The following is a 26,873-nucleotide window of genomic DNA, read 5'->3' on the forward strand; positions in this document are numbered from 1 at the left end:
AGGGTATCTCTCCGGCGAAATTCGAGTCTTTCGCCACTACTCATGCCTCCCTACTGCAGCAAGCCCTTCAGTACATGCGCCTTACCGCGCATTTCACCCGCGTCGGCCGAAGTTACGCCTCGCGACACCCGCCCGCGATGCCCCCGCCTCACAGGATGAACACAAAGTCCCCCGGGCCCCATCACCATCTGCAGACTTCGAAAGCACGCGACGACGCATGACGTTCGCCGTGCCCGAGGCCATCTCCGAAATTCTCCCCCGAACGCGTATATAGGGCGACTGGTCAGGTGCGGCGCTACACTTCCCTCCCTCATTCCCTGTTCCGTCGTCATGAGCGCCTTCACCATCCTTGCCGGCGGCTACGATTCGTCGATCGCCGCGTACGCGTTCACGCCCGACAACGCGTCGCTTACGCTGGTGAACACGTACCCCTCGGGCCAGAATCCCTCCTGGATCAGCCTGAACCCGAGCAACACGAGCGTTCTTTAGTGCGTAGTCCACCTTGCAGATGCATCAGAGCCTAACCTAGCCACAGTGCGACGAACGAGAACACTGAAGGGGGACTGCAGTCCTTCATCATCGGCTCGGACTTTTCCCTGAGCGCGGCTGTCGATACCGTCGCGTCTGGCGGCGATGCGCCAGCCTACGCGACCTGGCTCAGCACCGGAGAGGTTGCTGTTATGAACTATAACAGCGGCGACGGGCGCATCCTCCCCACCAGCAGTCCCGAGACCTTCACCGACGACGCACCTCTCCTCACCTTCCCCGTACTCAAGAACATCTCGCATCCGCATATGGTCTACGAGTACGAGGACGAGGTGTTGGTCACAGATCTGGTGCGTCTGTCCCACTCCTGTATAACAACCAACAGACTGACCCGCTTGTGTTCAGGGCGGTGATGTCATCTGGCGTCTCAAGCAGCAGAGCGCCGGCAACTACGAGATCCAGGGCCAAATCGCGCAGCCAGACGGTAGCGGACCACGTCACATCCAGATCGTCGGTGCGTAGCGATGCTCAGAGCCCCAGTCCACTACTGACAAACCCTCAGACGACTACCTCTATACCCTCCACGAGCTTGCGTCCACCCTTACCGTGCAGCAGATGCCCGCTGCGCCCAACGGCACCTCAGATATCATCTCGGACGTTTCCATCATCCCCGACGACGCGCCGGAGGGCTCTGCGTGGGGTGCAGCAGAGATCCTCATCCCTGCCACTACGGACGCCTTCCCAACCCAGTACATCTACGTCTCTAACCGCAACATCGGCAACGTTACGGACCCGAGAGGCGACACCGTCGCTATCTTCGAGCACGTCAACAAAGGCGAGGACGGCGAGGAGCTCAAGCTCATCAACCAGTTCTACACTGGAATCAGCCAAGTCCGCGGTGAGTACCTTCATCCCTCCTCTTCAATCCTTTCGCAAGCGCCACTCCTCGGTCTCGCTCGCGCTTGTCTGTGTATGTACTGACCATTACATCTGCAGGCATGGAATTCAGCCCAGACGGCGCAGAGTACCTGGTCGCAGCTGGTGTGGTTGGCGAGGCGGGCACGATCGTCTTCCGCCGCACCGAGAACGGCACGAACTTTGAGAAGGTGGCTGCCAACCTGGAGATCCCGACGCGGACGAGCTTCGTGTGGCTGCAGTAAGATCATACTAAATACCCAATGTAACACTCACTGGTCCAGTGCGGTCCCCGCATTTGCCATTCGTTATACAAGATCAGACGGAAATGATGAGTGTGGGAGCTACGATGTAGACTTTGAACCTTTATCTAGCAGCACATCTCACTGGGCAAGTTATCGAGCCACGGATATGCCTTGCTGGACCTTCCGAAAACAGAGCAATGGGGATCGACGCCACATATTGAGCCGAACAATGGCAGCGTAGCTGCATACGCCCAAAATCATACTTCTCCTCCGCCTTTCATTGCGGCTTCGATACGCTTTTCTACACCGCTCCTCTTTGGATTGGACGTATGTCACCCTCTGAGCATGTCTTGCAATTGTCCTAACGATTCTCTTGCCGATAGGGCACAAATCTGGCTTTGTGCCGGCCCAAATAAGCGTGCTGCTGATCCGAGCAACCAACAGATTTCGTCTTTGCTGGGCGTGCTGGCCCACTCTGAGCATTGACGCCGAAAATCGACTTGGCTATAGTCCTGAATGACTTTTATCAGCACAAACTTGGAGGTCTTTAGATGCGTCAGAATATGCGCCGGCACGTTTACATTTTCCTGCGAAGCGCCGCCTTTAATGTGCGTCTGACCTATAAATCCTGGCTTGAGGACCTGACCGAAGCCGTCCTGCAGAGCAATCTTCGAACATGCAAGTAGAGGCCGCGGACGTTGTGGGTCCACCGCCAAGAATTGCCATTTCGCCGCCGAACATGCCGATTTCGCCACTGATCGCCGCTAACTCTGTCTCTCCCTTTCATGCGGCCGCCAACGTTTGGGCGACGTGCCCTGGACGTGCCCGCGTCTAGCGCCACCCTCGAGACGCCGGCCCTGTCTCTGCGACGCGCCATTCGGGTGGACTACAGGCGGCCAAGCGCGACAAGCGCAGGCACCCCAGAGTAACGACTTTTGACGCGTATTCCGAGGCATTCGGCGCTCTCCCGAGCTCGAAATCGACTGTAGGTTCCAAGGCCAGAGATCCTCGTCCGAGGTGTCCTTATCTGCGCAAGATTAGGCGTTCCCGATATAACGAAGGATCAGCAGGGGCGTCAACCCGCTCGAAAGCCCACAAGCACGCAAAGGGACGCGCTTTGTTTCGCGCCGCCTGCCATCAGCGCCTGATCACAAGGCGACGCACTTGCCCCGTCTGATGAATGGGCGCCCCGCAACCCTTTATAAGGCGTTGGTCTAATCGTCGGCAACATCACTCTTCTTTCTTTCCCCCGGTCAAGCACTCTCTTTCCTTACGCTCCCTCTGTACGCCCCTCCTCATGGTTAGCTTCAAGATCCTCGCGGGCGGCTACACGTCGTCCATCGTCACGTACCTCTTCGACTCGGATGCGGCCACTCTCACGGTCGGCCCGCAGAGCACGTCGGGGAGCTCCCCTTCGTGGCTCACACTCGGCGCGAAGGACCAGAGCGTGCTCTAGTGCGTATTGGTGGCGTCTCATGCGGGAGGGGCAGTGCTAACCTGTCTGATAGTGCGACGAACGAGCTCTCCCCCGTCGGTGCCCTTGAGGCATTCAAGATCAACGACGATGGCTCCGTGACCTCCACGGACTCGATCTCGTCGCAGGGCAACGGCCCCGCGTTCACCGTCCAGCTCTCGACTGGCGAAGTTGTTGGCCCCAACGTGCGTATCACGCGGCGTGTCAGCAGCGGTCCAAGCTCATCATTGCGCAGTACGGCGACAACACGGTCGTGTTCGCGCCCACGAGCGCCGACGACCCCACCAAGTTCCAGCAGGACGCCGCCTACAAGGTCGAGCTCCCGACGGACGAGGGCGTGACGAACCACCCGCACCAGGCGTACGAGTACAACGACGAGGTGTTCATCCCCGATCTCGGCGCGGACACCATCTGGCGCCTCAAGCGCGGCGACGACGGCAAGTACATCCGCTGGGGCCGCATCGACCACGACAAGGGCTCCGGCCCGCGCCACATCGCCATCAAGGACGACATCCTCTTCACCGTGCACGAGCTCAACTCGTACCTCACCGCGCAGGCCATCCCTGACGCGACTGAGACCTCGTCGCCGTTCATCGCGAACGTGAGCGTCGTGCCCACGGAGAACGTCGCCGAGGGCTCCAAGTTCGCCGCCGCGGAGCTCATCATCACCGAGTCCACGGACGAGTTCCCCGAGTCGCTTATCTACGTGTCCAACCGCAACATCGGCCAGATCGCGAACCCCACCGACCCGGGCGACACCATCGCCATCTTCCGCTTCAACGGCAACGGCTCGACGTCTGGCTCGCCTTCCGGCAGTGCTTCAGGTGCTTCCTCGGCCGCCCCGACGCAGAGCAACGCCGCTGAGCGCCGCGCTGGCTTCGACCTCCGCCACCGTATGGTCAAGTCGCGCCGCCAGGAGGGCGGTGACAGCGCGCTCGAGCTCGTTGCGCAGATCCCCACTGGCCTGCAGCAGGTGCGCGGACTCGCGATCGGCAGCACGGCTACTGGCACCGACAAGTACGTCGTCGCTGGCGCCAACACGGCTGGCGGTGTTGCCGTTTTCGAGCGCACGGAGGGTGGTGCGAACCTCGAGTTGGTCGCGCGCAACACCGACATCGCATCGGCGACGAGCTTCGTTGTTGTTTGAGGAGCCTAGTGTTGTTTGAGGGATTGTATGGGTTGCTTGACGGCAAAACGACCTTTATCGTTATCTATTTATTGAGTGTTTGTACTTCTGTGCAATGCTTATTGTTGCGAGGTTTTCTGATGCAGGTCACGTATACCATCTGAGGTCTGAGGAATTTGGGAAATTTATCTCATCGAGAGAAGACACGATAGAATTGAACGATTGGCATACATAGGATTCCAAGACCGGCAAGTGGGAACGAACTTGACATCTGAACATAACGATAAACCCCGCTCTTGTCCCCAACTTCCATCTTGCGAATAGCAAGGAAGACCTTTGGATAACTATTCCCCTTCTACGTCGCGAAGACACACATGGACGCGGCACAAGCGATTTTCGAAAACCCATCCCAAGTTTCAGCCATTCCCATCCTCGCTGGCTCGTTTCGTTCACTCTCCCTCTTCCTTCTCGCCTTCACCTATGCGCCCAACAATGGGTCCAGCATCTCCTTCATCCACCAAAGCGACACCGCATTCGGTCCCCACCAATATATCGCGCTAAACGCGCGTCGCGATCGCGCATACACAACCAGCTGGGGCTCCCCACCCATCCTCTCCAGCTGGGAGATCGCGCGCGAGCAGCAGATCGAGCACTGGCGCGTCTCGCACATCAACAACGCACCGATTACAGCGACGTCTTCGTATATCGCCCTCACGCCGCCAAGCAACGGGCAGCACATCTACTCGATGGGCGGGCCGACGGGGGAGGTGCATACAGTGGACCCCGAGACGGGCGGCTTTGGGCAGAAGGTGCAGGAAGTCTTGTTCGTTGAAGAGGGGGAGCTGGAGAAAGCGGATAAGACACGGAAAGCTTTGGTGAGTGTCAATGCGCTGCTGTGATGAACGAGGATCCTGACCAGGGCGCACGACCAGCGCGAAGGCTCGCACGGCATCGAATTCTTGCTCAGCAGTACACCCCGACTTGCATTCGTGCCTGTCCTTGGGACGGACGCAAAGCCAGGGACAATAGAAGTCTATACCCACGATCCCGCCACCGGCCTATTGTCTTACCTGCATTCCACCCCTCCCCCACCAGTCAGCAAGGATAACGACGGACCCCGACACGTCAAGCTCCACCCTAATGGCAGGGTATTGTACTGCGTGACCGAACACAGTAAGCTCACCCGCTAAGGCTCGGCCGCACCCGTCGCTCACATATACTCACTCTCAGCCAACCGTATCGACGTTTACACCATCGATTCTACTTCGAAGACACCCCTGACGTACGCAACCTCCCATGCGCTGATGCCCCCTCCGCCCCCACGGACCCACTACCGGGGCTCGACCCTCCAGCTCGCACCTTCCACCTCCCATTACCCCGCCCCGCGCGCAATTCTCACTAGCACGCGCGGCGGGTCCGAGGGAACGAACGGCTGGATTGGGATACATCCCCTCGACGCAGCTGGAGACTTCACCGGCACTCCACGCTACCACGAGCTATCCACCTCCGGTGGCAAGTCCCTCGCGCTTGCAGTGATGTCAAAGCCGGGGGACGAGACCCGGTCATGGGTGCTCGTAAGCGACGACGCGGAGGGCGCGGGCGGCGTACGCGTAATCGAGTGGAACCACGAAACAGACGAGCTGGAGGAGCTTGCTATGTGGGGCGGGGATGCGGACGTGGACATGCAGGGCTCGAGCTTTTCGCTCTGGTTGGATTGATCGAGAGCTGGAACAACGACCGGTCTGGACGACAGTGATCATGACAACTCAGCGCGTTATGATAGGCATACGAAGCTCTTCACCCTCCGACGCGCGCGTACCCCCACACAAACCTCACTCCCGAAGCCCTTCCTTTCGAACCCGCCACCAACGCTCGCGCCGGACCATCCTCGTCAGGTGGGAAGCGGTCCGACCACTCGCGCGTGGGGATGCGGGGCGTCGGCCACGGGCGCCTAACGGGCTGCCCCGATCGGTGATCAGCTGGGAAATGCCCCCGCGTGCGGGGCATGTATAAATACAACGAACCTGATTCAGTCCTTCCGGATTCAGGCGCAGAACCCGATTCAGGCGCTTGCCACCGCCAGCGATGTTGCTCTCCTTGTTCTCCTCGGTAACGCTGCTTGTGGGCGGCGTCGCGGCGCACAGTGAGCCCAAGACGCCCGCGGAGGTGGAGCGGTTGAGGGCGCTGCAGGCGGCGGCGTATCATGTGCGTGGTATTCTCTTGTTGAGGGGCTATCTACTTACCTGCGATCGTCCCACAGTGCGCCCCGGAGGTCGCGCAGTTCACGTCGGACAGGCAGAAGGGATGGGGGCAGCAGCTCCTGTACGGCGTCGGCACGCAATTGCCGGGGTATGCAGATCTGTTCGCGCCGTCTAAAGACGGGTCGGATCCTGAGGACGAGATCATGATGGCCTGCTCCCCGGTCCCACATCAGACGAAGATACAGAACAACACTTGCGTACTAGGTGTGTCGACTACGCTGTCTGCCCCCGATCAGCTCTAACGCCCCTCACAGCACCCGAGGTTACCGAGGGGCCGTACTACCACACCGTGGGACACCCTATACGGCAAAACATCGCGGAACTACAGAATGGACTGCTGACTGTACGTCCCCTCCCTCGAATCCCTTCATGCATCTCAATGGAACTTTCAGTTCCTCGACATCGGCGTCATCGACGTCGAGACCTGCCGCCCCCTCCCCAACGTCCTCGTCGACATCTGGCATGCCAATGCTACCGGGCACTACGCTGGGCACCCTTTGCCACGCCCAGGCCTAGAGAACGAGCAGCCGCAGGTTGGCGGCAAGCGCGCGGGGCTGCTCTCCGCATTCCCGCGCACCAACTTCGAGGAGACCTGGCTGCGAGGCGCGTGGGTGACGGACGCGAACGGGGTCGCGAAGTTCACGACGATCTTCCCGGGCTATTATACGGGGCGTGCGGTGCATGTGCATAGTGAGTAATCCAGTCATCATGACGAGGGACAATCTGTACTAATGTCTTTTGCAGCCAAGGTCTTCACCGACTGGAGCGTCCTGCCGAACGGGTCGTTCGTCGCAGGTAGACTAGCCCACACCGGGCAGTTCTTCTTCGAGGACGACATCACGGGCGAGGTCGCGGACAAGATGCACCCTTACACGCAGAACCCGATCGCACAGACCCGCGGACGGACGAGGAACTGGAGGGACTCACTGAACATCTTCGAGGACTCGCACGGTCCCGAAGGGCAATACAACCCCATCTTTGACCTGCACTTCCTCGGTGGCGTCCTCAACCAGGGCTTGGTGGGCTTCATCACGATGGGCATCAATGTCAGCGCGTCATACGACAACTTCTGGAAAGGCTGAACGATGGGAGGACTTGAACGAGAGGAGGCATTGACGATTCAACTCATCGGCAACGGGTACTCATGGGGATAGCGGAACGCACACTACTTCGAGGCTTATTCACAATGAGCGACTAACGGCTACGCCCATGTATCAGCATCTACTGTAAAATATTCATGAGAAAGGTCAGGCATGACGGAAATGCGTGTCCGTGAATCAAAAACAAGTATTAATGTACAGAGCATCCGAGTCGTATGTGACCTCCCCGCCCGTCAACCAAATTAATCTTGCGGCGTTATACTGATTTACTCCTGTTCGGACCACTGTACTGATAGCAGCCCTCGGGGTGCACAGCGCGACCGGCCGCGGGTCCCAGAAGTCAGAGACATTACCTTTTGCCATTCCTTGTCCCGTCGTTCAAGCTCTGGCTTCTTATCGAATTCGTCCAGTTCGTAACCAAGGTCAACCCTGACCCCAGGCCCAAATACGTGCTGCAGGAAAACGGCAACCTCCTGAGCATTGCTGATGTCCTTGGGATCGCCTAGCACAATGCGAACGACCTCCGCATCGGTGGCGGGTCGGTTGGGAGGAGCAGGCAAAAGCGGAATAGTCGTCGCCTCAAAGGGCAGGTATATCCTTGTCAGTGCCGGGCAGTGCGCCGCGAGAGTAGCAAGCGTTGCGAGCGAGCAGCAAGTCGTGGTGGGTCCATAGAATGCGGTGATTATCATTTCTAACATGAACAGATCGGGCCAGGACCGAGCCAGATGCGTCCACTGCTCCTGCGTAAAATGAACTCGCCAAAAGTTACCGAGTCCGAAACTCTTGAGACCAGATATCGAAGCGAGTGGCGCGATATGCTCGTAGGTGAGTGTCCACTGATACGCGGCGTCGTTGAATTGGGCGTCCGAGGTCCTTCGGCAGAGGACGACATCCTGGATATACGCAGGATCACAGACCCGCTCGATGGTTTCCGTCAGCGCGAGGACGTTGGCGGGAGGTTCCGTTTCCGGGGAGTCCACGTAGACGCTGTTCAGGAGAGGCCGTCTGGGGCAGCTCTGGAGGAGTGCCGCGGCATCAGCGAAGGGGACGCCGTAGACGTGGAGGACCTCGAGTGCAGGGAAGGCGCCTGCAGGATATTTTGGCCGCCGCTCGATCCACGGTGACTGCCCGGACTCCTCGATGGAGCGGAATTCGACGCGGAGGAAGGCAAGGCGGCGCAAACGTGCAAGGCCTTCGAACAATTCGGGATGGGGGCCGAAGGGAATATATATATCCAGGTGCCCCAGCAATCGATGGCTGGTGAGACTTTGCACTACTTGAAGCTGAGCAGGGTGCTGCTGCAATGCGTCGACGACCGATTTCGAAGGGAGGTCACCATCACGCGTGAGCGAACTAAGCCGTGGAAAGTGTGCCTGTCTTGTAGCCAGCCGGTGGGCGTTGTCCATGCTGAGAACTGTGACATGCGAAAATGATAAGATGAACTTCAGGAAATGGCAGTAGTAATCGACTGAGCCACGCGAGAAAAGCAGCAAGCGCGCCTTGTCCTGAGTGAGCCGAACAGTGTCCACATTCGGCAGGAGTTTGTGCGTAGGATTCGCCTGTAAGATTTTCTTCTGTCTCGCCCAAGGGATCGGATAAATGTCGATATATTTAACCCGGTTTGCCAGCTCCCGGATAGGCGCCCAGAAGTCTGGCACGGGCCGGGCGCAGGTATTGGGGGCTGAAGCTGATTTAGAAGCCTACATTGCTGTGCGTGAGCGGCAACCAGAAGAGTCAAAGATCTGAGCTCACCTTATATGCATCGTAATAGACGTTCAATGATGCTTCTGTGGAAATAGTTAGCGAGGACGAAGACATTCAGGGTGAACGTGCGGCGCACTATCCCATGATTTTCGAGGCATGAGCTTGAGGAGGGGCTCAAGCCCAGGAATACGTTCCCAAAGGATTGGGTTGGCAGCCAGATATAGTGCCCTGCAAGTCAACGCCACTTTGGCCAAGTGGATGTCCGAGAATCTCTGTACCACCAGCTCGCGGCAGATTTCTCGAAGAAGCTCAAGAGGAAGCTTGAGGAAGGCGGGGTTGTATGCAGTCGACGACATCTCTGATGTGGACAAAGAAAGAATGTGGCCTTCGACCCGGATAATGAAGCAATGAGGTCCAAGAGAGAGTTGCGGACCCCGATCGACGGTCCACTTATAGTGGCGATTCGGCAGAATCCGATCCAGTCACGTGAATGGCACGCTTTGTTTGCGACAAAACAGAAGGCCGAAATACGAAGCAACGGCGTTGTACAGCAACAAAAGTTCTTTGGGGCATTGACGATGGCCCATGCTCTATTCATGCTTGGCTGACACAGGGGCGAAGGTAGCGACATACGCATGTACAGCCCATGGTGATCAGTCCTGCCACTGGTCTTCGTACAACGCGCTGACATTGATTCCCTATAACCCCATTAGTGATAAACCCCCCAAGAACGCAGACAAGGACCACCGGGCAAGTTATGCAACCAACCACTCACCATCGTTATAAACCCCACCAACCCCTGGTTGATGACACCACCAAGCAGATGCATGTCGAAGACGGGCTTGTATTGCCCTTCGGGACCGTGCGCGTCCTAGGAAAATCGCGGTTAGCCACAGTAAGACCAGACATCAGTCAGGCAATCAGGAGGCCAACCTCGAAAATATTCAGCGCATCCCTCCAGTTCCTCGTCCTGCCCCAGGTTTGCGCAATAGGGTTCTGCGTGTACGGGTGCATCTTGTCGACCACCTCGCCCGTAATATCGTCCTCAAAGAAGAACTGGCCGGTATGCGCGAGCCTGCCGCCGAGGAAGGTGTTATTGGGGAGGACGGTCCAGTCGGTGAAGACGCGCGCTGAAGAGGACGATTAGCGTTCGGAGTCCTTCTTTACGGAATTATCCCCCTTCCTCTCCCTCCCTCAAAGATACTCAGAAGAAGACGGTCACTCACAATGCACATGCACCGCCCGCCCCGTATAGTACCCCGGGAACACCGTCGTGAACTTCGCCACCCCATTCGCATCCGTCACCCACGCGCCGCGCAAATACGTCTCCTCGTAATTCGAGCGCGGGTACGTCGTCAGCAGTCCGCCAAACTTGCCCCCAACCTGCGGTTTTTCGTTCTCCAGACCAGGATACGGCGTAGGGTGCCCAGCGTAGTGCCCGGTAGCGTTCGCGTGCCAGATGTCGACGAGGACGTTCGGAAGCGGGCGGCAGGTTTCGACATCTATGACGCCGATGTCAAAGAACTGGGTGAAAAGGCGGTGATTAGTTGAAGGGGAAGGGGAAAGAAACCAGCGAAATGACAACGTACGGTGAGCAACCCATTCTGCATCTCGGCAATATTCTGGCGCAGAGGATGACCCGCGTGGTGGTAGTATGGGCCCTCGGTAACCTCGGGGGCTGGTAGGGAAAGAGGATGATTAGTCTAAGGACGAAGGGTGACAGATAGGCGCCCGCGCTAACGTACCTAGCACGCACGTGTTGTTCTGAATCTTCGTGCGAGGGGGGACGGGCAAGCAGGCCATCATGGTCTCCACCTCAGTATCGGTGCCCTCATCATTTTTTCCGTCGATGGACGCCGCGAACAGGTCGGAGTACTCAGGCAGCTGCGTGCCGGCGCCATAGAGGAGCTGCTGTCCCCATCCCCGCTGCCGTTCGGAGGTAAATTGGGCGACTTCAGAAGCACACTGCAGACAAAGAGAAGAGCCGTCAATGACCATATCTCCGATAGCGGAGTACGAAGAATCACGTACATGATACGCCGCCGCCTGCAGAGCCCTCAAGCGCTCGACCGCAGCGGGAGACTTTGGCTCAATGTGCCCAGCGATACCGAGCGCGAGAGAAATAACAGAGAATGTAAGGGAGAGAAACATAGCTGGAGAGTTTTGCTTGGGGACCCCGTTTCGCTTGCCTGACTTTTATACTAGCCCCGCAGGCGTTCACGTCTACCCCATACGCAAATGCATTTCGCTGAGGGTAGTTGGCCATGAAGCGCCCGCAGTACACCATACTCCAAGAAGTGCGTGAGTCGTCGGACTGCATACGGTGCGGTTTAGTGAGCCTCTCATGAACACACTGTTCTCTTCAAAGTCTGCCAACCAAAGTCAAGAAGTCGAACCGTAGCTTTCGCGTCAGCATGATCATCACAAGATGTGTCCCACGCCACATATGCCCTTTTTGGTGTCAAAAGGCAACGCTTAAATCTGTCGTCGACCTCTGTCCACGTTTGTATGCTGCTCTGCCGCCATATATATGGTTTTCGACGGCTCCAAGACCATCAAACAGGAGTATGTGGATTTTAAGCGTCTTTTTTCAAGGAGGTTTCGAGGGATTTGGACTGTGTCCTGCCGCAACTGTGTCTATCCAGCCGTCAGCGTCTTTACAGAGCACTGTCCTGCCTTGTCAGCTCAAGCATTTGCGCGTAAACCATTCGCACGCATCTTTACCGGGTGCGCTATAGAAGAGCTGGAGGACAGGAAGAGAAGGATAATGAGATGACAAGCATGCCCGCATTCTTCCCATCGGTTCCCGCCCATTCCCACCACGAGGTAGTTGGTGCAGCGACGCTGAAGGGGCGAGGGGGCGAGAAAATAGACTCGAGTGGCTGAGCTGGCGCAGCGAGTATACATTGATCATGGCCGTTACGGTCAAGTTGCGGCTGGTCCTCGCCATCAGACACTTGACATTCACGCACTTGATCCCTTACTCCGTCTACAACCATCCGCAAAGTCAGCGACCTAGAACGCGACCTGACTTGAACGTGACACTCATGACCAACGCCTCGGCTAGCGTCATCCATCCCCGCGGGAGGCGGACGCACCTTCGCTCCTGCCATCACCGACGTGTCGCGGACCGCGGATATACATATCAGGCGATCCCCCCACATCTCCTCGCCCTCGGCACGCCTTCTCGAAGTAGCCTGTGTCGAGTCTTGAACCAGCTTGCGTCGTGCCCTTCAAGTCAACCGTCAAGCCTCGGAAGCGGCCCGCGATGCCCACGACAACAATGACCGCGACCACCGCGCACGTTCTACGCCCCGTCGCCGACGCGCTCGTCTTCCTCACCAACACGACCGTGCACCCGACGCTGTTCCCCTACCTCTGGGGCCCCACGCTGCACGCTGCAAGGTACGTGGCCGCTCATGCGAGGGGAAAGGGCCGGGCGACATGCCGACCGAGGCTATACACAGGATATCCATAGCATACCAAACGAATGCGCGGAAGCAGCCGGGGTATGCGCGGATGCCTTGGGCAACGTACATCGCGGGATATCTGATCATGGTGCGTTGGAAGTTGGCTGGGAGCAGAAGATGATCGGGAAGCTTACGCTCATTCGCAGTGCTGGGGCGGCACACTCACCGCACACTTCCTCTGCGGCCTTCCTCCCCCACAGCTATACTCCTTTCACCCGTACATTAACTACGTAGCGGTACACGTCGCGCTCACCCTGCTATTCTCCGTCTTCCCCCAGGTGTGTCAGCCTCCTCATGTATCCCATTTCCTCAGATCCAATGCTTACTCCCTCCCCTTCGTCCCTCCCAGCTTCTCACCCACCCCAAACTCCTCGACACCGCCCTCCTCCCCATCGACGCCTCCATGCGCACGAACGCCGTCACCGGCGCGCTCGCCCTCCTCCAGCACCCTCGCACCGCCCCCGAGCTCGTCACCTCCCCGCTCTTCCACCTCATCCTCGGCGCCGCGGGCTCAGCCGGCGGCGGAGTCCTTGCTGGAACCTTCAACCTCTGGTCGGCGGACTGGCAGTTTAGCACTCCCGTGTTCCTCCGTGGTGGCGGCGCAATGGCGACGCTCGACCTCTGGGGCGGGTCGGTTGTCGGTGAGTAGCATTCTAGCCATTATGTGCTGGACGGTGGTCGATCTAACATGGGTTATAGCCGCCGTATACAGCACCTTCTCCCTACACCCAGCCTTCGCGCCGGTTTTCGTAGGCCTGGTAGAGCAAGGTCTTGTCGCGAAAGACCTTACACTGAGCACGCTCGGCGCTCGCGCGATGGGCGCGCTGTCATTCTTGGCGCTCTTCGGCTCGCGCGTGTGGTATACTCATTACAGCTTGCCGGCCGCCCCGCAGACGGCGCCAGCGAAGAAGAGACAGTAGTATCCTCAATGCCACACAATTTGATCATGCCACAGCTTCCCTGATCCATGCCAAGTCGTGCGCCTCCGCTAGGTTCAGCAAACACGATCAGGTACGCCTCCCATTCATGTCTCTTTGTCCTGCTGGTTTGCCTTGGATCGCCTATTGTCCCCACCGGACCCTTTCTTTGTGATCACTTCCGAAATCACACATTGCCGGCGGGTGCGCACGAGGCGGCGTTTGTTGTCACGGCAACCTGCCTAATCAGGCAATTTATGGAAACGTGCATGACCGAAACAAGTAACCGACGACAAAAGCCTGGCCATACCCGGACATAAGCCCGGTTATGGCAATGTTCAGTGCAAAGTTGATGTCGTGCATGCGCTGGTCTTTGTTTGTGCTCGGGCCTTCGGGGCATATAAGAGGAGTGTGGTATGTGTTGTTGGACAACAGGACATCTTCGAGCGTTCGTGCAGCCAGCGCACTCTCGTTCGCAACGCTCAGCAGCTTCTGCTCCTCTAATTAACCCTCGAGAGGCCAACTTCAACAAGTACAACAGAACAATGCCTGCTGAACGGCGCTCTACCAGGTGCGTGGCTCTGCTCAGCATATTGCCACTCCACTGACTGTCACATTAGACTCGCATCTATCGCGCCCACCGCCTCCCCTGCCACCAGCCCTTGCAGGCCCACGAGCGCTCGCAAGCCCACCAGCTCTCGCAAGCCTACCAGCACCCGCAAGCCAGCCACCCGCAAGAAGCCCGCCACTCGCAAGACCCTCTCCTCCCAACCCGCCGACACAGAAGAGACCCCGAGCGGCAACTACGAAGTCACCTTCCGCCAGCTCTGCGAAGAATGCCCCAGCGAGTGCGGCTCGTCCAGCGAGGAGTCCGACGAGGGCTTCGACGCCATGCGCGGCCACGAGTACTATCTCGCGCAGGGCCTCACGGAAAAGCAGATCAGACGGCGCTATGCGAGGCGCATCAGGAAGCTCGCTAAGGGGGTAAACAGCTTGGAACAGGAGCAGGCGTGGACGGATGAGGAGCGTGCTATGGCTTGGAAGGCGGCGCGCAACAAGGGCCAATGCCGGGACAAGCAGGCCGAGATGGATGTCGAACCCATCAAGCCCGTGCGGCGCGGTTCCGAGGAGACGTCTTCGAGCGAAGAGGAGTCAAGCTCGGACTCAGACTCTGGCATGGAGTACTAGGACTTGGGAGGGAGGATGCATCACGCAGCCTGCCGCCCTCGAATTGCATCAGGCCACGGGGCAGGCACCACGACCCTTGAGGCGCTGCAGCCCACCTTCTGCTTGCCAGCCTCGGCAAGGTTTATGCACTCTTCTGCCCCTTTATCTTCGCATACTCGTAACCTGCAATGACTCTTTCCAACCCTACGATTCCTCATGATACGGTAGTTCTCGTGCTTCTCTTCAAATATCATCTTGTTATCCTCAGCTTCGGTGTCTCTTCATGGTTTCTATACGACTTGCTAATGATATGCATTTCCTCATTGTATCTATGTATCTATACCATGTATCACGCTTTTCACGCAACCTGCATCATATACCTCTCCAATTACAATCCTCCTTGTATCACTGCGTCCACGATTGCCAACAAGAAATAAGGTCTGAGAGCTGCTTCGCATGCCCAGTCAGGTGCAGGGCAGCAGACTCACCTATACAGTGCAGATACTGACAGGTCGCGGAAGCACTCGAGCGGTTTCCCAATCTCACCAATGTTGTAAAGTACATATAGCTAATAACGATAACTCGATAGATAGAATTGGTATCCAATGTCCCTTTGAAAGCGAAGACGACGGGCCCCGTGCGCCAATTGACAAAGACTCCTACCGCGCTCAACTCGCCCAGTAAGCGCCCACTGCTCTCGACTTGCGCAGCAACACGCACTCCGAGCAGCAGACGCCCACTGCACTCAACAGCAAGCGCCCACTCCCCTACCTGGCCTTCCCCGCTCCTCCACCTGGTTCAGGTGCACCACGCTCGGATTGTCGTTCTCGCCGAACCCCATCCGCCGCTCCTCGCGCTCCCACCTTTGTATGACACGCCGCGCGACGTACTCGAAGATGTCCGGGACGTTCTCGCCCGTCTTGGCTGACGCGAAGAAGAGGCGTGGGCCGAGCTCGGGAGTGGCGTCCTGTACCGCGCATGCATCCTGCATCTGCACCCCATCCGCATCGTGCTCGCGCGCGAACAAACTGGGCGTGATAGTCACCGTGCTCGCGCTCGCCTGTGTGGACCGCCTCGAGCGCGCGTACGAGCCCGAGGGGGAGATCGACGGTTCGGGCGACGCGCGCGCGGAGTGAAATACGTCGAAGACGGATGATGATGGTGTGTGGTAGATGGACATGCCCGTCGCGGTCGTGGTCATTGTGCCTGTGTAGAAGCGGCTGGAGGAGCGGGAGCGCGAGCGCGAGGCGTTGCCGCGATCGCTGGGGGAGCAGGATGCGCGCACGGAATGTCGCGATGGACGATGGGGGGCGACGATGGATATCGACTTGGAGCGCACGCGACCTGGTGAGAGGCCAGCAAGCGGGGATGCGGGTCTTGGGGAGGATGCTTTGGTGGGGAACTCGACTGGTGGTTGGTATGTTGTTGGTGATTCTGTGTGCAATGGAGGGGGTGTATGCCATCCATTGGGAAATGGGGTATGCCAGCCATTCGCCCTGGCCTGCGCTGGTGATCGTGCGACAATGGGGACGAGCTCCTCGAGAAAAGCTTCCGCTTCTGCAAGGCCGACGGCCCCTTCTGCACCGTCGCGTACAAGGTCTGTCTTATTCCCCACAACCACGCAGCAGTACTCTTCGAGGTCCTCGTCCGCCACTGGCGTTCTTTGCTTGAACTCGTCCCACCACTTGGTCAGCGAGCGCATTGACTGCCGGTCGTTCGCATCGAAGCACAGCACCGCGGCGTCCGCCCCCCGGAAGAACGCAGAGGAGAGCGACGAGAAGCGCTCCTGGCCGGCTGTGTCCTGCGTATCCGTCAGCTGAGCGCCGGTCCTACGGCTGGGCACGCACCCATATCTGCAGAACAACCGACTCGTCCGGCCTTGAGGGATGGGGGAGTGTCTTTGTGATGAAGTCTGCGCCGATGGTCGCGCGATACCCTGCGCTGAACCTGCCGGATATGTACTACTCGCTGTGTTAGCTATGGGCCATACAGGGCGGCGGGGGAACACACCTGTCCCCTCAAGCTGGTCTTCCCTACGCCCGACGGTCCGATGATAACGAGCTTGATTGTACTCGACGAGGCAGACATAAACGAGGGGGATATCCCATCCATCTCAGAGAGAAACATGGGCCCATGGACGAGTATGAGAAGCAGAGGGAACAGACAAGGGAACCGGACCGCGGTCGCTCAGGTGCTTCGCCAACACAGTTGATTCTGCGACGTCGCAAGCGCTGCTGAGGCCTTGAAACTTGCTGCTTCTCAATATTTTATCTTCTGCTACTTCTGGAATGGACAGAGTCGACTCAATGCGGCTCAGCGCTTTCAGGGCGAGCCTGATGGTGGTGGGGGAAGGAAGAATATTCGTGTGGTCCGACCGGCCCGGTTCATCCATCGAACTCTTACACTCGTGGGTGCTACCTCAGAATCAAGATACAGAGAGCGAACAGTTGTATATACGAGAATTGTTCACACACGTACGCCGTGGTGGGCCATAGGCTATGCAGGTCCACATATCAAGCCCTCACCGTGAGGACCCTAGGCCTCTAGCCTTGGCAAGCAGCATAAAGCTCTGACCCCGACCCCAGCATCGAGTCTATGTCTGCGTGCTTTTAGCGTCCGCGAAGCATTCTCCGCACAAGAAAGTCACTCACAATCGATAAACTTATCCACAGGAATCAAGTTCAGTGTGCCAAGCGGCGTCGACGTCTCGAGCGGCTGACCGCCGAACAGAACACGGATGAAGTGCTCCCCGGCCTTGTCGTATAGCTCGAAGACGATCTGAGAGCGAGAGGTCAGCCATACGAGGACACTTTGCCAATGGAGATTCGCGTACCTCGGATCCCCTGGAAGAAAATGAGCGTGTCACTGAGTAGAACGAACGACAGACGACTCGACGTACATCCCCGGCCAAACCATCTTCGAAACCTGCAGGAATCCAAGCAGCGCGGAGATGGAGCCGTCGTGCGCGACCTGCAAGTGTTTTCTTCAGTACATGATCCCGCTCTCAGATCAACGAGCTCACATTATGGTAGTACTTCACCTGCAGCAACCTTTGCGTCAGCCCTCGCTCTCAACGTGTTCAACTAGATTGGCCGCAGCATAGCACACGCACCGTCGACTCTCCCGTGATCGCATTCTCCAGATGAGCCCTCAGCTCCAGCACCCACGCCCCGTATTTCAGGGCCGAGTACAGTGTCGAGTTCGCCGCGTCGCGGTAGATGTACGAGTATTCCCAATTGCCTAGGCGGTAGACCGTGTCTGCCTGTTCGACACATCGCATGTGAGCCGGGATGTCGATGCTTGTTGCCTGCAGCAGGTCGCCCCAGTCAATAGCAAAAAATACGCACCTCCTCCTGCGTCACACACAGCGACGTGTCGTTCACGCTGCACGGAAGCGCCTTCCCGTGGCACTGCTTCGCGCTCAGGTTGTCGTAGTAGCTGCACCATGAACATGTCAGCGTTGACTCCGCTCCTCTCCTCTTTTCCTGCGCCAAGCGATCGCGGGCAGCACCATGCACTCACTGATCAAACCACGTATGCCATCCCGCATCGTCCTCCTCCTCGATCCCCGACACCGCATCCAGCGTTGCGAACAGCGGCGCCGTCGTATTGAGATGATGTTGCCATTCTGCGCCACTGTCGCCCGTCGTGTACGCAGCGCGCACCGCGTCCGCCGCGGGGCACGGATACTGCGGCTCGAGGCTGTCGATGCCCTCGGGCTGGACGTGTACCTGGAGTGCAGTCAGGACTTGCATTCGAGCGTGAGGCAGGACCTCAATCGTGAGCAGCGGGGCATCACGTGCGAGCGCCCTCAGGCTGAAGAAAAACCGAAAATCAAGCTGAACACGCACCTGCACATCGGACACGCCGGGGAAGAGCCCGCGGAGGACGCCGCCGGCGACTTGGGAGGTAATGACGTTGTTCGTCACGCCTGGGAGGGAGGTGAGAGGTGTCAGCTGAGGGTGTGAAGGAAAGGAGAAAGGTGAGAACGAAGGAGGCAGGGAGACATGGCAAGAAAACAAGAGGACGAAAGAGGGGAAGTACGTACGAATCTTCACCGTCTCGGTGTCGAGCGTGTCGTTCCAGCCGAAGATGTCTGCGTACACGGAGCGGAGGTCCTACAATTTCAAACCGCGTAAGATTTTCTGTAGATGAGTCCAGGGAGTGATGACTTACGACGCCATGCTGGTACGAGTCTTGCAGACCCTCGGCGGTGATTTGGGGCAATTGACAACTGAAGAGGGATGTAAGAATACCATCTGGCGGCTTTGTAAAGGCAAGGAAGTTCACGCACTTTGTCCCCACAAAACCCGGACCAACCGACGAAGTCCAGGGATTCTGATCGTCCGTAAAGGCGTTCCACTTCAGCATCATCAGCAACGCATAATGCCTATAGACGAGAAGCGTGATTACCTGGATGACCGCAGGGTCCGCGCCAGGACCACTGGGGCTGCGAGCGGGCTGTTAGACACGATGTGCGGGCGCTGAACAGCGCCGGCCCGAAGACAAGATTACGGAAAGGGAGACTTCCTACTCACCTCTTGACATAGTGCACAACGCCCTCGCCCTCGCACTGCCATTCGACGTCCTCCTTGAAGAACGTGTTCGAAGCATAGGGCGTGCGCTTGTGGTGCCGATGGATGACCTCGACGTATTTGAGCTTGTAATCCTCGGGAGGTGTCCTGAGCCAGCAAAATAACATCAGCCACTGGCAGTCGTTCCATTCCATTCCAGGATACCGAGGGTGAATGGCCTCCCGCGTTCCCAACATCACAAGTGAGCTCAGCGAGGACCACGGCACTCACACATACTCCCCCGCCCGCACATGCGGCATGTTGCACCAGTTGTACACCCCATACTCGGGCGACTGCGACGAGTTGTACACGCCCGGCGCGCCCGAGCCGTTCAGCGCGAAGTCCAGGTCGTTGATATATGTGGAATTGGGCGGGTAGTGGACGACGGACGCCAGAGTAGACCGGCTTGACACGACTGGCCCATCGCGAGCTGCGAGGGAGCTTGCACTATCCTGTCCACAGACCGCCCCGGCCTCCCTTGCGCAGACATCCGCCACACGGGCAAACTGCGCGCGCCCAGCCAGGACGATGGACGCGCTAGCGCCGTTGAATATGAAGACCGAGCAAACGAGGAGAAGCAGAGACGCAGGGATCATAGCGAAGCAGACTCGAGTACGACTGCTCCTTCAGGATCAAAGCACGCTCCGCAGATGAACGGAGGAAGCCAAGGGGCATCTTCGCGTGAGACTGTATATATTCCCCGCATGCTCTTTTCTGATGATTGAACGTGCTGAGATTGGCGTGGAACGTGTGACGGGCGGGATCAAGGTGGAATCTGAATGGGCGGACGGGAGAAGCCGGAGATGAGCACGTGCGTGATATGAACTGTGACGCTACCACTGTCACGCCACAATCCCGTCGTGGTTTAAATTGACCTGCTACCTCTTTGAAGACCAAGTCGCATAGGCTAATTGCATTGATATTCAAATAGATAGATCAAAACGAACCGTACAGCACGTGAAAGCCGAAAGGAAAAGCACAAGAGGGTCAAGTCGATGTGCAACGCTGAAAATGACCTCTCAATCGCCTAAAGATGCTGCGACAAGGCCAGGAAAATCTGATCCTGGGTCGCTCACCACCTCCTCATACCCCCTAAGGATCCGTCAAGTACCCCTGAGCGGCGACAACGACATCGACCGCATATGCAAATGGTTAACAACGCGCATTATACTGCGATGGAACGTGCGCGCGATCGTCCGCGGTATGCCCGATACGTCCGGCTTCCGGTTTTCGTCGTCGACTGGTGGTGAGGGAGGTCAGCAGAATATTCACTTTGAGAAGCGGAAGGGTAGGGACAGGAAGGGAAATGACATGTCTGACAGCAAAGGGGGTGATGCGAATGAACGCAGAAAGATGATACAGATAGACTCGAGGACATGGCATGAATGAACTTCAGCAACGCACCATACAACACCGGCGCATCCAACCGATGGTCAAAGTAGAACGTCAGGGAGCCATCCACAATGAACGGCGCCCCGATACTATTGGCCTCCCCCGGTTGCCCGACCACGCACGCCGTCCGGACGCCCTGCACCGTCACCGCGGCGATCTGTCCGGGGCGCATGCCGCCCGCGCACCCCAGCGCAAGCAAAGTCTCCGGCGAGACCCGCGTGTACGGAGATGCGGTGTCGAGAACGAAGTTCGCGACGATGGCGTCGGGCGGCGTGTCCGTGTTCGCGCTGCTTGACCGCACAGTGTTCCTTGACCTCGCCGAGCTACTTGACCACACCGTGCTCGTGCTCGTCCGGCGCGAGCTGGCGGTCATGCTGTTTGAGTCGAAGCCCGTGCCAGCGCCGTTACTAGAGCCTGCTCCCAAACCATCGCCGGCACCTGTACTTAACGAATGGTCCACCCGCACAACGAGGCGCCACGCAAATAGGCCCTTGAGCGGGCCGTGCATGATGCGGAGGCCCGCGCACGGGATGGTGTCGATCTCGGTCGTGTGTGGCGCGTTGTCGTCGCCGACGATTCGTTCTACTTCGCGGGAGAGGAGGCGGGCTGGGGGGAGAGGACACGACAACGCGGACGGAGAGCGGTAGGTCGTAATTGAGGGCACAGGCCGCAGAACGGGGAGTATTGTACAGGTCAGATAATGCAAAATGTAAGTTCGCCGCCGCTAGCGTCACAATTCACGGAGAACGCACGATTCGGCAAGCTCGCCAGCGACTCCTCGTCGCGGATGAGGGAGTCGAGGTCCGCGACGGATCTCGAGGGTTTGTGCCATGAGCCGCGGAACGTGGAGGGCGCATATGTGCTCTCGTCGTCGAAGTCGAGGTAGCCGCCCTTGCAGTCGGAGTAGCCGCCCTTCGAGCTGCGCGCAGGGGACGAGGCGCGGGCCGGCGAAGGGGAATACGCGCGGACTTGCGGAGGGGGATACGGGGGCGGTTGGGATGGGGAGTACGGGCGGCTTTGTGACGAGAAGGATGAGCGGTCTGGTGGCGAGAACGAGGCGCGGTCGTCTGTCGCGAAGGATGCACGCTCCTGCGCGAACGACGCGCGATCCTGCGACGGGGAGTACGATCGTGACGGAGGACGCGAGCGGACGGACATCGAAGGAAGAGACAAGATGGATGTTTACGGTCAAGACGGAGGGTAATGACGGGGCGCAACACGGGCACTTGAAGCATGATATGGCCCCCGTGGGGCTTACAGCGGTCATGGAACACCGCCTCCTCGATCTAGGCAGCGCCGGCGTTGGACATCCCTCTCGTTCGGCGACTTCGGAGGGGCCCCTCGCTTGTGTCGGGACATAATACGGACTGCTGAATTCCCATCCTTGACAGGGTGCAGGAAAAAAGGAATATTCATCAGGACGAAGGTGGTAAAGATCAAAAGAACAATGGTACCCAAATACGGATGGTCAAACCAAACGACGGGCCGAGCCGCCCCGTCGTACCGGACTTCGTCGCGACTTTCGGTCAACTCTTCAAGTAGACCTTCATCATGTTCCTGCGTCTAGGGTGTCGCCTGAGGACCGCGAGCGTACCTAGGTATACAGCCATTACTCCTAGACTATACCGCGGGTATGCAGTTGACCTGCACCCGAAGTACGCCGACAAGGTGAAGAAGAAGGCCGAGGAGTAAGTCCCTGGATCCCCCTCCGCATTCCTGAAGGTGAATATTGAATAGGCGCCTCCCTGGTGTATAGGAAGGGCGTCTCTCTTGAGCAACTTGCTGAAGAAGCCAAGAAGAAGCTTGAAGAGGAGAAGGCCGCGGTGCGCGAGGCCCTGCGCAAGCAGCGCGAGACGGAGGCGGCGCAGGCATTGAAGGAGGAAGCGAAGTCCTCGTCCGCACCCCGGACGCCGCCGCCAGCGATGGCGGCGCGCTCGGATAGCTCTCCTGTGAAGGTGCGTTATGGTCAATGACCATATGTTGCGACCACCCTGACTGACGTGCTTTATCCAGCCGCTGGCCTCCATCCTGAACGTAGAGAAGATGCTCGACCCGCCACACACCGCGGAGCAGGTCTCTCAGATCTGGACCACCTATCATGACCTGCAGTCTGGCGGCACCGGTCGAGGCTTCGTCTCCGCCTCCATCCCCCTCCCGACCTACGAAAAGATGCTCTCCATCGCGCGGCGTTACCCCACCTTCGTCATTCCCCTCCCCCGCCTCGTCGAGAAGGACGACGCGCCGTCTTCCACCGAGAATCCCTCAACCTCACCCTCTGACTCCCCTTCCTCTGAACCCGCAAAAGAAACCGCCTACGAGTTCTACTTGATGCAATGGGACATCCACCCCGCGCCACCCGCCCCCACCACCGACATCTTCGCCCGGCCGCAGGCGAACGCCTCCCCGAACCCGCCTACCGCGACCATCATCTTCACGCCCTTGCAGGAGTACAAGCTCCGGCAACAGTTCGCCACACCGTACATGGTGCTGACGCAGTACACCGACCTGGCCGCGAGCCACGGCGTCGTGCTTGCGCGCGGGGAGATCACGCCGTCGACCAGCGAGTCGGGCAAGTTCATGCTGGGGCAGGAGGACGCGCGGTCGCTGGTGATGGCGATCCAGAAGTTCTACCTGTGGGACCAGGGGAAGAAGGAGAATCTGCTGCAGGTGTTCCACGAGCGGCCGGAGGAGTTCAAGTGGGAGGACCTCATTCAGCAGGTGAAGGTGGTGGCGTGAGTGGGCGCGGTGAGCCACGGCGTACTACATACTATCTGCAGACTATCCGTCGCGCTAATGACCACTGCTTTGACACTCGCATGCTTCGAAATGTCGCCTTCAAATGCTCATACTCTCCCAGTCCAAGGTGATGTACACGTCAAAGGTCTCCGGCGCTTATGCATTCTTTCAAGCGCTCGTCGAGTCAATACACGCATTTCTAAGCGCCCAACATACTCTTGATTCTGTGCAGATAACCATGCTGCAGCGCCTATCTGGCACTTATAAGGCTCGACCAACGCCGCGCTTCCCAACTGCCTACCACCATAAGTACTACGACTACAACCACAACCACGCGCCACACCCACAAGATGACTTCGCCACCGCCCGTCTTGTCACTATACCGGGACCCAAGCCGAATCTGGCCCCACGAATTCCACTTCGGACCACCGACGGACGAGACAGAAGATATCACTTTCTACATGCCCGGCGGCTATCATCCAGTCCGCATCGGAGAAGTGTTCAGCGGCACCAAAGGCGACTACAGGATCATGCACAAGCTCGGCCAGGGCGCGTTCGCCACGGTGTGGCTCGCCCAAACCGTCTCCTCGAGGGCCTTTGTGGCGCTGAAGATACCTACAGCCGGCGAGCATGGGTTCGATGAGGCCGAGATGCTGGAGCTGGCGAACACGGCAGCTGGCTCGGACCACCCTCGCGTCTCCGAGTTCATCAACAAGATTCCCATCCGCGGCCCAAATGGGCTTCATTGTGGCATAGTGACGGACGTTGTCGTCCCGCTGGCCTCAGCAGGAGTCGGCTTTCAACCTCGTTGGTGGCGGAAAGAAGTTGTATATGGGATGGTGCAGGCGATGGCGCAAATTCACCGCGCGGATATGGTTCACGGTGGTCAGTTGCTCAGACTGCGCTCTGTCCTATACCATATTGATTGTTCTATTCCCGCAGACTTCCACATGGCGAACATAGGTGTCACCGTCCCACTGCCCACTGACGTTCAGGCTCAAGAAAAGCTCATGCAAGACCTCGGCGAGTACGAGCTAACCATCGTCCTCCCTATCGATCCGGCGAAGCAAACGGCCTCCCTACCCCCTTACATCGTTACGCCATGCCGATGGGCTGACTACTTCTTTAACGATCTCGGTGAGATGAAGCCGCAAATCAAGGTCTACGACTTTGGGAACGGCGAGTGGGGCCTCTTCGCAACGGCTATCACCACCAACTAACGCATTTATTCGATTCTAGCGTACAGAGTGGGCACAGAAAACCCGGCCTTCAGGTGTGCTGTGGAGGCATACGCGCCCGAAGTCGCCTTCGCCGAGTGTTTCAAGAAGAAAGAGCGCGTCCCCATCGCATTTTCCTCTGACGTCTGGGCCCTCGGTTCTGCGGTGAGTAGTATACACCTGATTACTTACCACTTCGTCCCTCGTACTGACTTATCTTCAACCATTCTCAGATCTTCGAAACCATCACCGGCACCACCCTCTTTCGCAACAATCTGCCCAGCATGCTGCCCGAACGCGCTGTTCACATGGCAGGCAAAGTCCCGCCAGAGTGGCAGGCCTGGTGGGACAGCAAACCTCGCGAGCCTCTATCTGGGAACCCAGACGCATGGTGGGAATCCCCGGAGCAGCGAGACTGGATCGTTAATGGGTGCGCGGACGAGCAAGATGCCAATGCGGCCATTTGCTTGCTCAGAAAGCTGCTTGCGCTGGACCCCTCCTCGCGACCTTCTTGCGAGGAGATTTTGCGAGATCCGTGGTTCAAGGGCATGGCACCGTAGCGAGCTCAGGGAAGAAGGACGCCGCACCAGGCGGACACGAGTGACATCGTGAACTTTCAGTCCATTTTCGGTCCTGGCCACGGACCGTCTCACCAACTCCACGTCGACCTAATGGTCCCTGTTCTGACGCATCGACAAAGCAGCGGGCTCGCTGTATTTCACGGTCATGCGTATCGTAGTTGATACAGCGAATGGGAACATCTGCGAAGGAATTACAGGGCGTACATGTAGGATGCGTCCATTGAACAGTAATTTATGATGGGCAGGGATCCTGTGGTTTCCCTCCAGGTCCATGAGTCCGAGGAGCGAGTTCAATCTCTTCACTGCACGCAATAATGATAGTACCGGAACAATCGGTACCGGACGTATGGTATTCGTCGCAGAGCGGCTCTTCGAGCTCAAAATTAGTGTCTGTCCCCCGCCGGCGCTCGTCGCACTCAAGAGCGAAGTGCAACGACTCGAGAAAGGTGCTCGGTTGTCCTTCGGCAGAGTCTTCGTTCATGCGCTGCTGCACAGTCACGATGACTACGACGAAGGTTGGATAAATGCCCTAGTCACTCACAGTGGTCAATAAGAAGTACGCCTAAATGCAGAGGCGAAATACGTACCGCACACAAATAGAAAGTCTCGTGCATCATCTCGAAATGGCCCGCGACGTGCGGGTGGCCTTCGATCTTCTCGCTGACTTGGACGAAGATGTTGATAGCCTGAAAGGAATTATATGTCGTGATGTAAGGAGCCAGCCATCAAGTACGACACAAAACAGAAGCGTACCCATAGCACCGTATATACCACGCCAGACTCCAGGAGCAGTAGCAGGACACCTCCGACCATGCCGCTAGAGTTCGGAGCGAGAAGTTTGGACACGTCCCGTCTATACATCCTGGAGTCGCGCATGACCTTTTGTTCGCTAGGAGTGATATGGACATAACTTACCAGTACCTCGCGCCAATGAGCGCCGTCGAGACAACATTCGTCAGACACAGCGTGATGGCCATCACCGTGAGGGGAAGGCCGAGAACAATATGCTCGGACACCATTGCAGTCTGTGATACGATCTCGAAGATTGTCCCGGCTGAAGAGGTAAGTTCATCAGCAGTGGATGCCGATGTAAGTATTTTTTGGCATGGCACATACACAGACCAAGAGTCATGCAGCCCGAGAGCAATCCCCGCACGAAGTTGTTGCTAGGCCACATTACCCATGCTCTCCACACGACAAGTGCATCGCTAAGCAGATACTGAAAGAGTGATTCATCGATACATGCCTCAATCAGTACGCGGTCACCGAACGTACGTTCAGACAGGAAAGCACCGTGAACATCAAGGCCGTCGTGACCGCTATATCCGGGTCGTAGCCGAATATATCCCAAGTCATGGGGAATCGGATGGCGGTGGTTATCGTCGAAGAGACGCAAAGCACCGCGAGAGCTGTTGCTAGTGGCCATACGCGTCCCTCCTTACGCCTATGGATAAGAGCAATTGACAATCAGCTGCGCGTCATATGCCCGAATAGTATGCAGACTGACG

The 26,873-nt window shown here is 57.9% G+C and overlaps 15 protein-coding genes across 15 annotated transcripts; 9 read left to right on the top strand and 6 right to left on the bottom strand.

Annotated features, from left to right (window-relative positions):
• Nucleotides 1-134: 134 nt before the first annotated feature.
• Nucleotides 135-1,854, top strand: SCHCODRAFT_02642226 (putative isomerase YbhE). The gene is made up of 5 exons (XM_003026040.2): nt 135-488; nt 536-836; nt 892-1,000; nt 1,049-1,384; nt 1,483-1,854. The coding sequence occupies exons 1-5, from the start codon at nt 331-333 to the stop codon at nt 1,644-1,646; spliced, it is 1,068 nt and encodes a 355-aa protein (XP_003026086.1). The 5' UTR covers nt 135-330; the 3' UTR covers nt 1,647-1,854.
• Nucleotides 1,855-2,675: 821 nt separating this feature from the next.
• Nucleotides 2,676-4,444, top strand: SCHCODRAFT_02102959 (uncharacterized protein). The gene is made up of 3 exons (XM_003026039.2): nt 2,676-3,101; nt 3,155-3,305; nt 3,356-4,444. Exons 1-3 carry the CDS (start codon nt 2,827-2,829, stop codon nt 4,265-4,267), a joined length of 1,338 nt encoding a protein of 445 aa, XP_003026085.2. The 5' UTR covers nt 2,676-2,826; the 3' UTR covers nt 4,268-4,444.
• Nucleotides 4,434-6,197, top strand: SCHCODRAFT_02642233 (uncharacterized protein). The gene is made up of 3 exons (XM_050346268.1): nt 4,434-5,121; nt 5,179-5,419; nt 5,477-6,197. Exons 1-3 carry the CDS (start codon nt 4,621-4,623, stop codon nt 5,962-5,964), a joined length of 1,230 nt encoding a protein of 409 aa, XP_050197738.1. The 5' UTR covers nt 4,434-4,620; the 3' UTR covers nt 5,965-6,197.
• Nucleotides 6,185-7,840, top strand: SCHCODRAFT_02642236 (aromatic compound dioxygenase). Its single transcript, XM_003026038.2, has 5 exons — nt 6,185-6,451; nt 6,507-6,711; nt 6,762-6,850; nt 6,900-7,197; nt 7,252-7,840. Exons 1-5 carry the CDS (start codon nt 6,332-6,334, stop codon nt 7,587-7,589), a joined length of 1,050 nt encoding a protein of 349 aa, XP_003026084.1. The 5' UTR covers nt 6,185-6,331; the 3' UTR covers nt 7,590-7,840.
• Nucleotides 7,841-7,873: 33 nt separating this feature from the next.
• On the bottom strand, nt 7,874-9,667 carry SCHCODRAFT_02693331 (uncharacterized protein; the record flags this gene model as incomplete). The annotated part of the gene is made up of 3 exons (XM_003025962.2): nt 7,874-9,307; nt 9,360-9,394; nt 9,448-9,667. 3 exons carry the CDS (start codon nt 9,665-9,667, stop codon nt 7,874-7,876), a joined length of 1,689 nt encoding a protein of 562 aa, XP_003026008.1.
• Nucleotides 9,668-9,877: 210 nt separating this feature from the next.
• On the bottom strand, nt 9,878-11,683 carry SCHCODRAFT_02681392 (aromatic compound dioxygenase). The gene is made up of 7 exons (XM_003025961.2): nt 11,343-11,683; nt 11,057-11,276; nt 10,901-10,989; nt 10,538-10,835; nt 10,245-10,441; nt 10,087-10,182; nt 9,878-10,009 (listed from the first exon to the last, which is right to left on the bottom strand). Exons 1-7 carry the CDS (start codon nt 11,460-11,462, stop codon nt 9,965-9,967), a joined length of 1,065 nt encoding a protein of 354 aa, XP_003026007.1. The 5' UTR covers nt 11,463-11,683; the 3' UTR covers nt 9,878-9,964.
• Nucleotides 11,684-12,408: 725 nt separating this feature from the next.
• Nucleotides 12,409-13,744, top strand: SCHCODRAFT_02642244 (uncharacterized protein). Its single transcript, XM_003026037.2, has 5 exons — nt 12,409-12,716; nt 12,779-12,869; nt 12,928-13,059; nt 13,131-13,422; nt 13,481-13,744. The coding sequence occupies exons 1-5, from the start codon at nt 12,595-12,597 to the stop codon at nt 13,699-13,701; spliced, it is 858 nt and encodes a 285-aa protein (XP_003026083.1). The 5' UTR covers nt 12,409-12,594; the 3' UTR covers nt 13,702-13,744.
• A 499-nt stretch (nt 13,745-14,243) lies between these two features.
• SCHCODRAFT_02592030 (uncharacterized protein) lies at nt 14,244-15,027 on the top strand (the record flags this gene model as incomplete). Its single annotated transcript, XM_003026036.3, has 2 exons — nt 14,244-14,269; nt 14,319-15,027. The coding sequence occupies 2 exons, from the start codon at nt 14,244-14,246 to the stop codon at nt 14,884-14,886; spliced, it is 594 nt and encodes a 197-aa protein (XP_003026082.1). The 3' UTR covers nt 14,887-15,027.
• Nucleotides 14,971-15,467, top strand: SCHCODRAFT_02103135 (uncharacterized protein). The gene has a single exon (XM_050341803.1). It carries the CDS (start codon nt 15,054-15,056, stop codon nt 15,300-15,302), a length of 249 nt encoding a protein of 82 aa, XP_050197739.1. The 5' UTR covers nt 14,971-15,053; the 3' UTR covers nt 15,303-15,467.
• On the bottom strand, nt 15,392-17,212 carry SCHCODRAFT_02642247 (P-loop containing nucleoside triphosphate hydrolase protein). The gene is made up of 3 exons (XM_003025960.2): nt 16,876-17,212; nt 16,713-16,826; nt 15,392-16,666 (listed from the first exon to the last, which is right to left on the bottom strand). The coding sequence occupies exons 1-3, from the start codon at nt 16,975-16,977 to the stop codon at nt 15,611-15,613; spliced, it is 1,272 nt and encodes a 423-aa protein (XP_003026006.2). The 5' UTR covers nt 16,978-17,212; the 3' UTR covers nt 15,392-15,610.
• Nucleotides 17,210-20,201, bottom strand: SCHCODRAFT_02642249 (phosphoglycerate mutase-like protein). The gene is made up of 15 exons (XM_050346269.1): nt 19,671-20,201; nt 19,404-19,547; nt 19,279-19,315; nt 19,160-19,227; nt 19,042-19,099; nt 18,914-18,983; nt 18,717-18,796; nt 18,388-18,596; nt 18,213-18,303; nt 17,978-18,127; nt 17,888-17,905; nt 17,765-17,835; nt 17,699-17,708; nt 17,517-17,643; nt 17,210-17,464 (listed from the first exon to the last, which is right to left on the bottom strand). The coding sequence occupies exons 1-15, from the start codon at nt 20,033-20,035 to the stop codon at nt 17,409-17,411; spliced, it is 1,554 nt and encodes a 517-aa protein (XP_050197740.1). The 5' UTR covers nt 20,036-20,201; the 3' UTR covers nt 17,210-17,408.
• Nucleotides 20,202-20,334: 133 nt separating this feature from the next.
• On the bottom strand, nt 20,335-22,254 carry SCHCODRAFT_02642259 (uncharacterized protein). Its single transcript, XM_050346270.1, has 3 exons — nt 21,584-22,254; nt 20,844-21,437; nt 20,335-20,679 (listed from the first exon to the last, which is right to left on the bottom strand). The coding sequence occupies exons 1-3, from the start codon at nt 21,987-21,989 to the stop codon at nt 20,543-20,545; spliced, it is 1,137 nt and encodes a 378-aa protein (XP_050197741.1). The 5' UTR covers nt 21,990-22,254; the 3' UTR covers nt 20,335-20,542.
• Nucleotides 22,255-22,368: 114 nt separating this feature from the next.
• On the top strand, nt 22,369-23,648 carry SCHCODRAFT_02642268 (ATP11-domain-containing protein). The gene is made up of 3 exons (XM_003026035.3): nt 22,369-22,519; nt 22,588-22,786; nt 22,845-23,648. The coding sequence occupies exons 1-3, from the start codon at nt 22,383-22,385 to the stop codon at nt 23,565-23,567; spliced, it is 1,059 nt and encodes a 352-aa protein (XP_003026081.1). The 5' UTR covers nt 22,369-22,382; the 3' UTR covers nt 23,568-23,648.
• A 150-nt stretch (nt 23,649-23,798) lies between these two features.
• Nucleotides 23,799-25,768, top strand: SCHCODRAFT_02716838 (kinase-like protein). The gene is made up of 4 exons (XM_003026034.2): nt 23,799-24,452; nt 24,510-24,746; nt 24,807-24,949; nt 25,018-25,768. The coding sequence occupies exons 1-4, from the start codon at nt 23,918-23,920 to the stop codon at nt 25,342-25,344; spliced, it is 1,242 nt and encodes a 413-aa protein (XP_003026080.2). The 5' UTR covers nt 23,799-23,917; the 3' UTR covers nt 25,345-25,768.
• A 126-nt stretch (nt 25,769-25,894) lies between these two features.
• Nucleotides 25,895-26,721, bottom strand: SCHCODRAFT_02517639 (uncharacterized protein; the record flags this gene model as incomplete). Its single annotated transcript, XM_003025957.2, has 6 exons — nt 25,895-25,927; nt 25,953-26,051; nt 26,119-26,254; nt 26,281-26,419; nt 26,482-26,584; nt 26,641-26,721. 6 exons carry the CDS (start codon nt 26,719-26,721, stop codon nt 25,895-25,897), a joined length of 591 nt encoding a protein of 196 aa, XP_003026003.2.
• Nucleotides 26,722-26,873: the final 152 nt, after the last annotated feature.

Source organism: Schizophyllum commune, assembly GCF_000143185.2.
Source record: "Schizophyllum commune H4-8 unplaced genomic scaffold SCHCOscaffold_13, whole genome shotgun sequence".
NCBI classification, from domain to species: domain Eukaryota; kingdom Fungi; phylum Basidiomycota; class Agaricomycetes; order Agaricales; family Schizophyllaceae; genus Schizophyllum; species Schizophyllum commune.